The following is a 14,372-nucleotide window of genomic DNA, read 5'->3' on the forward strand; positions in this document are numbered from 1 at the left end:
ACTTATCTATGCTGCTGACATAGCTTATAGCAATAGACTACTAGACAATGGTGGTTTTTAAATAATAATCTTAACAGAAAGTTAAAGAATAAACTGAAACTTAGGTGTCCATAAACAAGATGTTCACTAGTCATAAAGCATGAAAGTTCTAATACAACGGTGTTGAGTTTCCATAAATGTCATCTTGGTTTCTTGTTTGGCTAGTTTTTGTAGTTTGTTTTTGTTTTGGGGGTTGTGGTGGTTTTTTTTTCTTTTTCTTTTTTTTTTTTTAATGAGCGTCAGTTTATAACTAAGAAATTATGGTAGACAAATATAATTAATAAAAATATAACAACACACCATATTAGTTGATATTCAATCTGCAAGTCAGCAAGCATTTGCATAGAGTCAAAGATAGCATGAGGCTGTATGCCGAGCAGTATGCAGTAGTCATGCTCCTGGGAATCACAGGATCATCAGAGGATGGTGAGGTAGGTTAACTAGCGATACCTGACTTCTGGCCTCTCCTGAGCTGTGGACTCAGTGGGAGCTGCTGCGTCACATCTTGGCAGAATCCTGCAGTTGATCAACCCCTCACTGCTTTAAGATGCGGCACCTTCTGAGCCCATTGAGTTTTTCTTAGTGGATTTAACTGGCAACTGGGTACCATTTTAAATAAAAGACCTCAAAATAAATTAATCAAATATTAATTTCAAACTAAATATTATTTTGAGAATTTCACTGAATATTATCTTTGCTGATATGAAAAAGTTCTATTTTGGCAAAATGAATTTAATACACAAAAGTGAAGCAGAGTGGAGATAAAAATGGAATTTTCATCCATATTACAAAAGTGAAAAGCTACCAATTTTAGTGAACAAATTTCTTGGTTTTAAGAACGGACTATGTCAATGGTATAGAGTATTGTAAACCAAACATATGCAGGTTTGAGTTTGACCTACATTGCCGTTTCAACGTAGGATACCACGAGGCCTGAAACCTGATTCTTAATTCTCATAATATGGATGCTTTCTTGTTTACTTTGTAATTTTAGTTCTCTTCTAGAAGGAAAAGAAAATGTCAAGGCTTAAGCTTGAGGGACCACCAAGAGATATCCAAATCCATGCTTTCACAAATACAAACTTAGTACAGTAGACTGTCTACTGTGTACTGTAGACAGTACAACTGCTGTCTACCTCCCTTCGATCTACCACAAGCATTTTTACAGCCATATAGTGAATTGAATAGGAAAATTACCTAGATTAAAGATACACTTTTTTTTTTGTTCTCACCGAGTTTTTAGTTCTCCAGTCTAGTCTGTTGTAGGGCAACATAAATGGTTGTGCTAAGCTAGGGGAAAGGGAAGGGCAGAGCTGCTTCTTTCACTTACATTACAAGCTTATGGCAGTTAAATATGTTTGTGAAACTATGGCCTAATTTAGACCTTCTATTTGACAATTAGTAAGGATGAGACACTTTCAGAGATGTCAGCTGTCAGAAGTGCTACGGAAACAAAAATCACAGTGAGTCACCAACACCAGATCTTACTCACCAAAGAGTTCTCAAGAACTTTAAAGAAGGAAAGAGAAAGCCACAGATACATAAAACATACCCACTTAAGTGAAATGAGGATTGTTTGATAACTAGCTTTATAAAAGTTACGGCTGCCAGCATTACTCATACTATATTCACATTGAATCAGGAAATTCAAGATTAATGCATTACATTTCAAGGAAAGAAACTGGAATATTGGAAAATAAGAGAATAATTTTGCACTGATAACATGTAAGGAATAAAATTTTCTTCCTAGATCACTCAACTTCAGGAAAATTCACTTATTTGGTAAGATTTGACCCTAACTTCTCTGTGTTCATTTACTGTCTAGCAGCTGTGTTAATAAGTCTCTTACATAAACCCGGAATATAAAAACTACCAAACAGCACTATAACAAATTCTTCTCAAAAACACTTTGACAAGGCTTTCTCAGAAAAACTTTCATGCCTACCTTTGAAAGAACTGCTAAACTGACAGTGTATCCTAGCAGATTTCTCAAGACACCTATAATATTCTTCAGTTACATTGGAATATAAATGTTCCCAAGTTTTTAATCTGCTTTGAAAGGCCAGAACAGTTCTGGAGCTTCTAAAGGTATTAGGGCACAGTGCTGATAAAACCAATGAAGTGACCCAACTGCTCTCCTAGCTAAGAACAACTAAGATTAGGAGAGGATAGCAATATGGAATGCTAACTGAAATACACTGCACTATCAGATGCACCCAGAAACTCTTGTGCACACGTGTTTTATAAACACAAAGAAAGCAGTGCAATTGCTCAATACCCCTTATCCTAAAGAATTCCCTCACTGAAATTAAGTTGAAAAGTTTTCATATTTTCAGTGGACTCGTGATTTTACTACATAATTTGCCTTAATGCTAAATCAGCAGTTTGCCCATAATAATTAACCAGGATTGCCTATAATACTAGTCATAAACCAGTTTGGCTAATTCAGTCTTCAACAGTCTGGAACAAAAACTACTGCTCGGCTTTGTTTTGATCCTTTCCTTTGTGTTTATCCCTACCCTGGCCACCTCCTTGTGAGCTTTCTGAACTGAGGTCCTTCTCCTCATCCTTTCCATCTCTTCCCTTATTTCCCTCACCTCACACCCTGGTAAACACTAAAGAAAAGAAAAGTGCGATGGAGAAACCCCACCTCATTCACAACAGAGTTTGCCAGTTCTGCACTCAAGGCTTTCACCACAATGTGCAGGGTGGAGGAATGACTTGTTAACTGCTGTGCTTTCATAAACAGACCTATTGAAGGATTAAGATAGTGTGTGCTCTTGTTTGTGGTGTGCTGAAAGGCAGAGTTATCTACCTGCTCGGTGACTTACCGTGTGCATCAGCAATGAACAGGATGGGAAGAATCAGAAAGCAATAGATTGGTCCGTCTCTCATCCAAGGAATAAGCTAAGCCTTCAATTAGCCTGGTAATACCTTTGTTAACTTTTTGGCGTTAAAGGTGCCCCAAGATTTCTCACCACCAAAATGTCCATCAGCTGGTGATCTCCCAGGAAGGTTTTCCAGACCAGCATCTCAGCTATGCTCAGAAAGACCAGAAATTTAGATTAGGCTCTGCCAGATTCTACTTATCTTTAGTGAAATAATAATGCTAAATCTGGAACCTTTTTTATATGTTTTACATCAAAGATGAGCAGTAATGGCATACGTTGCCAGTACCTTTTGGATAGTAAGAGGTGTGTAAAGTATTTTTTGATCCTAGATTTTAGTATGAAGTTTTCTCTCTGATCACAGAAGCAAAACAGATTCACTTATGCCAAGATAACCATTTCTAATCGTATTCTGCTGCAGTTTTCTCTCACTGCTCTGTTCTTTGGTGCAATATTTTAGTTATAGAGTGCATCAACTTCCAATTAACTTCTGCAAAAGATTTTTATATTAATAACCTTTCAGTAATATCTGCACTGTAATTTCCTTTCCTGTCTTTAGTTCTTCTATGTACCTTTTGAAATTTCCTGTGTTTGAACCTCTCCTTATATGGGGTAGAATTCAATTGTGACATAAATGTTTTAATCCTAAAATAAAAGTAGAAAAATCATGTTAACATTTTATTATATTTTCTCCATATCTGCCATTAGTTACTCTCCTTTCAACACAAACATTCTCACTTCCTTATTCTTTTACTTTTCATACAAAAGTAACAAAATTCTAAAAGCTTGTTTCAGCATGTCAGATAAATGAAATTTCAAGTAAATGCTTTTCAAATAAACAAGAAAGCAAGAGCAGTAAAGCCAGTGAGTTCACAGTGCTCTTGAGCATCACTCCCAAATGATTTTTTTTTTTTTTCTTCGATGTACATGCAACTCCAGACAGAGGCTATCAGGAGCCTGCATTTATCTGCCCACCTATTCATCACTTCATAAATCACATACAATTTTCCAGTCTTACACTGTTAGGGTATGAGCAGTTGCTTTCCATCTGTATAAAATAAATACACTAGTATTTGCAGCAATGCTGCATGAACCTTTATACATCACATTTGAGAGCCATCAAGGCCATAATGAAGTTAAGACAAGAGAAAGGTTACAGGGATTCACAATGCCTATTATTGGAGAGAGTATTTTAACTTTTTGCCTGCCTGAGACCATGAACATGACCACAGCCAGCATAGTCCCATTTCTCTATTGTGGTGGATGCCGATGCAGTATTTACTAAACATTAGATACAGAATTAATGCAACTATTGCTGCAGAATATGGGCATAACACTACTGTATAGTTTTGAAATCAAGAAGTACCACATGACAGGGTTGCTATGGTATCTGCAAGCGTGACTTTTTTATAAAGCAATACTGGGAACAGCAATACAGCATGTAATTCTCTGACCATTTTTTGAACATGAATGTTACAGATAGATACTACTCTGAAAACAGCTTATTACATTCTGTGTCAGATATACATTTTCTGAAAAACATATTATGGGGTTTTTTTAATCAGCTGTCAGATTCTACAAAGATTATTATCAAGATTGCTGTTAAAGTAACATGCTTTTAAGACAATAGAAAACAAGTGCAGAGCATGTCTGGCACTGCTGGTTTTGGTTGTTATAAATTGTTTATGAAGTGTCATTTCTTATTTTCATCAAAAGCTTTTATTGCAGCAGAGATCATATGTACTTCAGCATGCAATTTTCCCTCTCCAGAGTGACCACAATGTGCCGCAGTTTATGTTGCTTGGGTTGCACTGCGGTATGATTTTTTTTTTTTTTTTTTTTTTTTAAGGCAAGCACTAGGATATGTCTGTTTCACTGTGAAACAGCTCCCACTGATCAGTAAGGAAAAATAAAACAGCTAGCTACAGAGACTGCATGCTGCATCACATAGACAAAAGCTAGCTGTGCTCAAAGAATAAAAAAATATGTCCCATCCCCCACTGAAAATGATGTTGCTAATGCAGAGGTTTGAGAGCCATTAAAAATTCCTACACTGCAGATACTTCAGGTTATTTCTCGCAATGCATTATAAAAACTACATAAGCCTTTCTGAATATATACTGTAGAATCAGTATCACAGTAATTTTCTGTGTCCAAAAAAAAAAAAATGGCATTTTTAATAATACTTCATGTTTTTTATGACCATTTGCCATGAAAATGTGTCAGGTTCATATGTGATTCTTTTAGAAGGCTGGGGCTGTTTCATGGGTGCACCATGGAATTAAATGAATAATGCCTATTAATAAAAGTAAAGATAAAGCTATCTGTGGAATTCCACAGTGCATCAACACCCTTCAGCTATGTTTTAGTAAGCACAGAGAAGGGTGGCAGCTCCTAAGCGATGTGGTGTCAGCTCTGGATACAGGGCCACATGCCCTGCAGGGTACAGAACCTAAATCCAAAAACTGCTGGTCCAGTCACAAAAGTATTGCTAACAAGCTATCTTTACGCAACAAGCCGAGTTACCACGTTGTAGTTCATTAGTTCACTAGACCAAAACAAGTATGAAATCTATAGATTCTCTAGAAAGCTCTAAGCTCGCCCCTGTGCCCCAGCCGGCCGGCGATGTCCGTTTCTCCCACCTTCCCGCGGCTGCAGCCGCCGGGCACAGCGCCCTGCGCATCCGGCAGCGGCTGCTGCCCTCTGCTGCGCGCAGCGGGGCTTGCTGCAAATCCTCTGCCGCTCGCAGCCAGGGCAGAGATGCTCTTTTACCGAACCTGATGTCTTCGTGGCACTCAGCAACACACATTTCTGCTTCAAAAATAATACAGACAACCCCCAGAGGATATTTCAGGCCTCTTTACAAAATAGGCGAATGAGCAATATCCTCTGTCTTCCCCCTGCCATCTTTCCCTTTTATACTTTTACAAGACAAATAATTTTGTATGTTGGGTGCAGAAGTCCTGTCCTTAGAAGTGAAACAGAGCAAGGCCAAGATTTTAAGTCACCAGAAATTTTCCCCTTTTGCGTCCTAATATATTTTTGGTTGTTTGAGTTTTGTTTTGGTTTGTTTTTTTTTTTGAGGGGGAAGGGGAGGTGGTGTTGATGCTACCTTCATAAAATAAAATACACTTATATTCCTGGGTGGGTAAGAGGCAGTTAAAAAAAAAAAAACAAAACCTAATTTCTGTGAAAATTTTAAGGGAGCCTTTCTTAGTAATTTTTCATTCTCTGTGAACTGGGACAGTAAGAGAGTGCAGCATCCTCCTGTTCTAGAAATTTTGCTTGATGCTTTGCATACTGATATATGACTGACCCATTACACTGAAACATCTGTCTCATATCAACATTATTTTATACCTGCAGGTTAAGGAGGAAGACTGCAAGTCAACTGTCTTTCATAAAAGCAAATAATTTCCAGGTATAGTGGAATAATTTCAAAGAAATATAAATGATACAAGTTCATTTAAATATGTACACTTGAAATCTGCAAATATATTAGTCTTTTAGGAAAGGACCAAAAACTTTAGAATTTGAGTCAACAAAAATGGAGAGTCACTTCAATTGGATTATGGTTTCAAGAAACATAACTTTAACAATGACAGAAATTTTATAGGGTAAAATGATTTTATAAATGATCTCATATACTTTTACACACTACTAAATTTGTAGAAAAAAATATTAAAAAAAATATATTACATACTCATTTGATGGATGGACCACTCGGCTGGATGGCCGCACTCAAAGACTTGTGGTCAATGGCTCAATGTCCAAGTGGAGACCGGTGTTCCTCAGGGGTCGGTATTGGGACCGGCGCTGTTTAATATCTTTGTCGGCAACATGGACAGCAGGATAGAGTGCACCCTCAGGAAGTTTTCATCCAAGATGTGTGGTGCAGTCGACACACTGGAGGGAAGGAATGCCATCCAGAGGGCCCTTGACAGGCTGGAGAGGTGGGCACATGCAAACATCCTGAAGTTCAACCAGGCCAAGTGCAAGGTCCTGCACGAGTTGGGGCAATCCCAGGAACAAATACAGGCTGGGCAGAGAATGGATCAGAGCAGCCCTGAGGAGGACTTAGGGGTACCAGTGGACAAGAAGCTCAACATGAGCCAGCAATGCACCCTTGCAGCCCAGAAGGCCAACCACATCCTGGAATGCATCAAAAGAAGCATGCCCAGCAGGTCGAGGGAGATGACTCTGCCCCTCTACTCTGCTCTCGTGAGACCCAACCTAGAGTACTGCATCCAGCTCTGGAGCCTCCAACATAAGAAGGATGTGGACCTGTTGAAGAGGGTCCAGAGGAGGGCCACAAAGATGATCAGAGGGCTGAAGCACCTCTCCTATGAGGTGCTTCTCCTATGAGGACAGGCTGAGAGAGTTGGGGCTGTTCAGCCTGGAGAAGAGAAGGCTCCGGGGAGACCTTATAGCAGCCTTCCACTACCTAAAGGGGGCCTAGAGGAAAGGCGGGCAAAAATTTTTTAGCAGGGCCTGTTGTGATAGGACGAGGGATAATGGTTTTAAAATAGAGGGAGGTAGATTTAGACTAAATATAAGTAAGACATTTTTTTATGATGATGTTGGTGGAACACTGGAACAGGTTGCCCAGAGAGGTGCTCGATGCCCCATTCCTGGAAACATTCCAGGCCAGGTTGGACGGGGCTCTGAGCAACATGATCTGGTTGGAGATGTCCCTGCTTCTTGCAGGGGTGTTGGACTAGATGGCCTTTAAAGGTTCCTTTCCAACCCAAACTATTCTATGATTCTATCATTTCATGCTTATTACACATAAAATTAAGTGAACTACGTACCTATCCAGCATTGACTTAAAACAACTTAGTTCTTTAAACAGCAATCCAAGAGCATGACCAAAATTTTTTTAAGCATTACTTTGTGCAATTATTGTTAGCAACTAAGATATTAAAACAATAACTATTCTGGATCAAAAGAAAAAAAAAAACCACGCAGACATTTTAATTCAAATCAGATACAGTTACTAAAAACATACACATTGTCCTCCAAAGCATAGCATACTTGAGGTTTTTTTCTATTGGCTATGCTCACCCAAGTATACAGCAGCTACTCTTCACAACAGAAATGAGAAAGAAAAAAAAAAAAAAAGCATTAATTACTCCACACACAGGTCCACTTGCCCACACCCTGCCCCTTATCCTGCCATCCATGCCAGGGACCATGCCTGTTAGACTCTGTAAAGGCATCAGTTGCCTGAAGACAGCTATGGGTGACTGTTAACACCTCTAACAGGTCTTTTTCCCTTCTCTTGGGAAGCATAGGTTTCTTGAGTGGGAATAAGATTTAAGTGACTTTGTTATCCCCCTGTGGGGCTATTGTGGTGACAGATCCCAGACCACCCACCCCAGGATGAGCAGCGTCTGCTGGATCCACTGCTCTGCAAGAATGTGGAGCCAGCCTCCACTGGACTTGGCTACAAGAGGACACCACTGGAGCTCTTCCTGGGCAACTCAAAAATCTGACAGAAAAAAAACCAGATAGCTGGAATGTGATTCTTTTCTGAGTTATAGGAAAACTTCTCTATTTAAGACAACATAAGCATTTCATTTCATCCAGACAGTGACAAGATGATACTGATCTGAATCATAAAGTGACATGTGATCTAGATGTCAAAACACATTTCCTCATTGCTAAAGTTGCTCCCCCTCAATTTTACCAACCATTACTTATTAATCTGTATAAACTTCATACAATAAAACCACAAAGACTAAACCAAGTACATAAAAAGGTTATCTTTATTCTTTTGGGTTGTTAGCAATGTAGCTATTTTTGGTAAAACAACTTCCTGCATGCAGTTCATCAGTATGCTATGAGCCAAGAGTTTCTATAAAAGCAGGAGCCCATCTATATTCTAGCTCTTTTGTAAGAAATGCAGTGTATTCCACTGTCCATTGCTCAAGTTCACTATTCATTCTCATGAAGAAAGATTTTGAATAACAAATTATATTTAAAGCGCTTCTACTGCAGTATGAATCAACAAGAAAAAGCAGTGCAAGACCAACACCAGGAAAAAGCAATGTTTCTATGACTAAGATTAAACTGAAAATTGACAGATAGATTATAATTTCAAAAGAAACTCTTCTATCTTTTTTCACATACAAAGACCTACCTACTGATCTGAAAAAGAACTGTACTGTCCATTTCTTTTAAAATTTTTCCTTATTAAAATAGTTTAATATAACTAGCAGGAACTTGCAATTACCAATTCACATTGTATCCTAGGTTTCCCAACAAGGTGTCACAGACAGACAGCAAAAAAAATTACTAACAACATGAAGATATGTGTAGTTTCTTATAGCAAGTATAAAATTTTATAAAATAAAATTATTTTCAAAATAACAATAATAGATCAATAGATATCTATTATAAAAGTTTTTTTCTAGCCCCACTTTTTAAGCAATATATTTGTCCTGTGTAGTCTGGTTATTTACTGCGTATTTGCTGATTACAAAACTCAAACGAAATAAAATCTATAATAGCAGCAAACTATTGCTTACTGGTATGAGGAATGATGGTCTTGTTGAATAGTTTTTTTTTCTTTTTACCACTCACATGTCTTCCCATCTTAGACTTTAATAGCTGTAGGATAATAGCAGCAAGCATGCATCAGTTAAAGCTTCCCAATTATTTGGAGTATTACAGAATATATCATATTATCTATTGAAATGTTATAAGCTACACTTACTAGGGTACGTATTTGACTCAATAAATACAGTACTTAGGTCATTGTCTCTTTGTTCAAACAGGTACCACTGCATAAAACAACTGATTAAATAACATAGGGAATTTTACTTACATATATAGTGTCAGACTGGATGATAAAAAAGTAATCTAAACCACAATGCAGGGCAAAGCTGATTTAAGTGCATCCTTTTAGTCACCTCAGCTTTCTATGGAAGATTGCAGTACATACAGTGGAAACCTGACTAAAGTGCCATAGGGGATTAAAACCACCTCTGATGTACGTATTTTGTGTATGACCCTCTGGCATGACCCATCCTTTCAAAATACGGAAATTTAAGCCTGAGGTATACATTAAGGTAGTACTTGTCCCCAAAGGTACTTCACTATCAATTTATACACGTAGCTTTGATTATTGTCCTAAGTGGGAGATATTCATGGGAAATAATGAATTCAGAAACAGACTTTGGAACGAAGTGTGAAAGCTACTCATGAAATTACAGGGTTTACAGTTAAAAAAAGAAAAAAAAAGATTACAACTTTTTTTTTTTATTTCAGTAATTCCTTGGGCACACAATTTGGCATTCATAGCTTTTCTGTGAAAAGAGCTGTTTAAATCTCTCAGGAATTACAAGATATCTTGGACTCTGAAAGTAATGATGTTTTTTTTTCATAGTTTCACATTTTTCAAAACAGGGGCTGTGTGTGTAGCATCATTTATTTAAATCACTGTATCTGAAATTGACTGTATAATTAAGAATTAGTAAAAGGTATTAAACATAAGCATATTAAAACTATGAGACTAAACTACCAGTCTCTTTTCAGTGAAAATTATTCCATTGTTTTGTTTTCTGATAAATTCTCTATCTATACTCTGTTATTTTTTATCATTGGCTGTTGATTTGATCTAGATCCTGAGGTTCAGTAATCTGGAATCTTGGTTTTTTGCTTTTAGAAGTGGCTTGAAGAGAACTACATTCACATTATGATGCCATAATTATGTATTCCTGACATTTATGTTCCTCTGCAAGAGTATGTTTTTTTTTTTTTTTTTCTCAGCACAGCACAATTACAAATAGCTGGATGTGAACTAAAGCAAATGAGATCATGAAAAAAAAATGGAGGCACATAGGACATACATAGGAGATGAAATGTACACAGTGGATACACTTATTCCACAAAAATACAGACTTATTAGGACTGGTAATTTTGCACTCCATTAAGGGTTCCTACAGTCCAAGTAGAAATTTTGTGTCTCCTCTTCATTAGTGCCAGCTGATAATAAAAACTATTTCTCTCTGGTAAGGTTGTTTCCCTGCTACAGACTGAGAGTTTGCTAGTGAAATGTCATTGTCTCAGTACAGGCACTGACTGTAGCAGCGAGTAAATATGTAAAAACTTGAAATTTTGGCATAATCCTCCAATAAGAGTGCTGTTGATAAAAATGTCATCTTCTCAGGCTTGTAAACATTCACTATGGACAATCTCTTTATGTCTTTTAATTTCCTTTTCTGTCTTTGCCCTTGTCTTCTTTTTCTGATTTGTCATCTTCAAATTTTTCTTTTTCTAGTTTTGTTACACTATCATAAGAAGGCGGAGATGTAGTGGATGCAGACATATCCATTTTCTCTGGAGGTGAGTTTTCACTTAGCTTACCAATAAACATATCTCTTTTGATAAGCAGATCAACCCCATCTTTCTGATACATAAACGAAAGTTTCTTTACTGACTGTCTTAAAAGATAACGTCGATAAGCACGCTGAATGACAGTAGCGGACACTTCCTCCTGTTTCCGTTTTAATGTGGTTGTAATTGGTTCATAGGAGACTTTAGAAGGATTGGCTGCCATAAATCGATCTTCCATCTGTATTCTGAGGGCATCCATCTCCTCACTTTCCCCCAACACACGCTTTGTGAAAGCAAACAAGATGTCAAGGCAGTGAATTCTGTCACCGCTTACCATGGGCAGATCCATTGCAATAAGTTGACTTGTGTTTGGTTTTGGTATATTAAGAGGAGGATCCAGAGAAGCTGCAAAATCAGACAATTGGCTATATTCTATGAATTGTGTTGCACCTGGATCATATTTTTCCCAAACCTCATAGAACATCTCAAAGTCATCCTCACCCAAGGGTTCAGCACTTTCTTCAGTAGCAACACCAAAGTTCTCCAAAATCACAGCAATGTACATGTTCACCACTACCAGAAACGATATGATAATGTAGCTGACAAAGAAGAAAATCCCAACGGAAGGGTTGCCGCAGTCGCCTTTAACGGAGCTCCCTGGGTGAGCTTTGTTAGGGTCACAGTCTGGCTCCCCACTGTTAAGAATCGGGGCTAGCAAACCATCCCAGCCAGCAGATGTGGTAATTTGAAATAGGCAGATCATGCTGTTGCCAAAGGTTTCAAAGTTGAACATGTCATCTATACCAGCTTCCCTCTTAACATAGGCAAAGTTGGACATGCCAAATATTGCATAGATAAACATGACCAGGAACAGCAGCAGACCAATGTTGAACAAAGCGGGAAGAGACATCATCAAAGCAAAAAGCAGAGTGCGGATTCCCTTAGCGCCTTTAATGAGACGCAGGATGCGACCGATTCTGGCAAGTCGTACAACTCTGAACAAAGTGGGGGACACAAAGTACTTTTCAATCACCTTAGCTAGAAACATACCTGTGAAACATAAAAATAAAATATAATGGGTAGCATTTTATCACAGATTGCATTTTCCCAAACAAAGTATGAATGAAGAACAACTCTACCTGTGGAATTAATTAAAATTATAATTGGAGATATATTTTATGTGCTTTTTAGGTAATTTTAGCTTTTTTTCCCCAGCACTCAGAAAAGAAAAAAAGGAGTATTAAAACGTATGCAGAATTAGTAAGAAAGTTACTACTCTAACGTATGCTTTTCATTTCCTAAATAATCACAAGAAATTAAGTATTTCCTCTAATCTGCAAAACTTTAAAGAGATAAAGCATTTAATACATCTTACTATATTTCATAATATAGTATATTATGAATATAAGAATTTCTTACCTACTATTGAAAGAATAACAACCACAAAATCAAAAATATTCCAGCCAATGGTGAAGTAATAATAACGGAGTGAGAACAGTTTGAGGACACATTCTCCAGTGAAAAGGACAACAAAGACCAAGTTAATCCAGTATAAAATACTCTTCATAAGTTCACCCTGATCATCTGTTTCTATCATCATGGTGACCATGTTAAGACAGATGAGAACCATAATGGTGATGTCAAATGCTTGTTTTGTTACAATATCGAACACCAGACCTTGCAATTTGTTCTGAGGGGAGAAAAAAAGAAAAGGTGATAGTATCTTGTACATCATAAACATCCTTTTCCTCACTCCCATTTCCATCTTCCTCCCCCAAAATACACAACCAAGCAAAAGGCTGAAAAAAACCCCAACAATCTAAGAAAGGCACTGTCCAGTAACAACTTTATTTGCCAGCTGTAAGTTTGCCCCTCAAAATCAACAGGCTTTTATTTCCTCAGATTCTTTGATTGTCTACTGAGATTTTTCTTGCAGAACAGAAATATGTACATGTTTCATTTCAGAAAGAAGGGCTAACTTCAGTTAGGCCTAAAGCATTTTAGAGATAAGGAAGATAATTTTTGATAGTTAATGTACTGCTGCAATTTCTTCCCAAATGCAGATGATACAAAAATAGTACACGTTCTTACTGCTGGTCTAGGTATAGGTTTTTGTGGTTTCTTGGATCCTAGCTTCTTCATTGCATTGTAGTATTTCTTTTGTTCTTCTGTCATGAAAATGTCTTGACCTCCAAGGTAAAATAATAAAACCAGCACCGATTACAGGCAAGCCTTTGAATGAATTAATCCACAACATTGCAGAACATGATTTTTATGAACCATGTATTCTTTCTTATACATTGTTACTAAAACATAGTAATTATATCAAAGATTATCAAAATATCTGACACATCTTGATGGAAAAATAAAACAAATTAATGAACGAAGAAAAAATACAGAACTGCTATCTGTTTGTTATTAAAAAAATACATACCTGATGAATTAAATTAAATATGTACCGAAAAACCCTTGTAAAAATATGCATTCTATAAATACTTATAAATCTAATGTCATAAACTCCACATTGTAAATCGAACAACTGGAAATAATAAAGCTTCAAAGGTAGAAAGTTTCACTGAGAGCTGATATGCCTTCAAGAAAACCATATGAGGAAAAAAAATTACTGAGGCTACTTTTCAAGATGCATGTTTTATCATGTGAGTACAATTATCTCAGTTCAGATGTTTTTCTGCCACAATAATACTTCCACAGTCTAACTGAGGCTTGATCATCCCCTGACATTGTACAGAGATTGTTAGAAGCATAGACTTACTCTGGGGTTTTCTGCCTGAATAAGAGGGCAGCAGTCTGAGTAAAAGAGTATCTAGACTGGTATGTGTAATACGCATATGGAAACATTTGTCAGAAATACAATTTATATTAACAAGTAACTTCTTTTTTTTTTTTCCTTTAATGCATTCCAGGTATGCATGATGCCAAAGCAGTGGCATTTAGAAATGAATTTCAGAGTCACAGGTGATTCTGTCACTTTGTCACACTGACTTTGTCAATCTGATTGAGAAAGCAATGATGAATCTGGATGAAGATGTGTTTGAGTCTTTCAGCTGTGGCTAAATTTAGACATGAAGACTTAGAAGTCAAAAG

General features: G+C 37.2%; 1 protein-coding gene and 1 long non-coding RNA gene across 4 annotated transcripts in view; one reads left to right on the forward strand and one right to left on the reverse strand.

The window, feature by feature from the left end:
• LOC147600200 (uncharacterized) overlaps positions 1-14,372 on the forward strand; it is a 61,657-nt gene that overhangs the window by 18,483 nt on the left and 28,802 nt on the right. For all 3 annotated transcript variants that reach the window (XR_015258909.1, XR_015258910.1, XR_015258911.1), the window contains exon 2: positions 11,212-11,276. This is a non-coding gene — a long non-coding RNA (uncharacterized LOC147600200). The remainder of the gene's footprint in view (positions 1-11,211; positions 11,277-14,372) is intronic.
• LOC104481836 (sodium channel protein type 2 subunit alpha) overlaps positions 8,678-14,372 on the reverse strand; it is a 48,429-nt gene continuing 42,734 nt past the window's right edge. Inside the window, exons 24-27 of the mRNA XM_086750863.1 lie at positions 13,359-13,463; positions 12,687-12,957; positions 11,372-12,317; positions 8,678-11,311 (exon numbers count right to left, since the gene is read on the reverse strand). Of these exons, the coding sequence (XP_086606989.1) occupies positions 11,140-11,311; positions 11,372-12,317; positions 12,687-12,957; positions 13,359-13,463 (1,494 nt within the window). The 3' untranslated portion in view covers positions 8,678-11,139. The remainder of the gene's footprint in view (positions 11,312-11,371; positions 12,318-12,686; positions 12,958-13,358; positions 13,464-14,372) is intronic.

Source organism: Chlamydotis macqueenii, chromosome 6, assembly GCF_036417535.1.
Source record: "Chlamydotis macqueenii isolate bChlMac1 chromosome 6, bChlMac1.mat, whole genome shotgun sequence".
NCBI lineage: Eukaryota > Metazoa > Chordata > Aves > Otidiformes > Otididae > Chlamydotis > Chlamydotis macqueenii.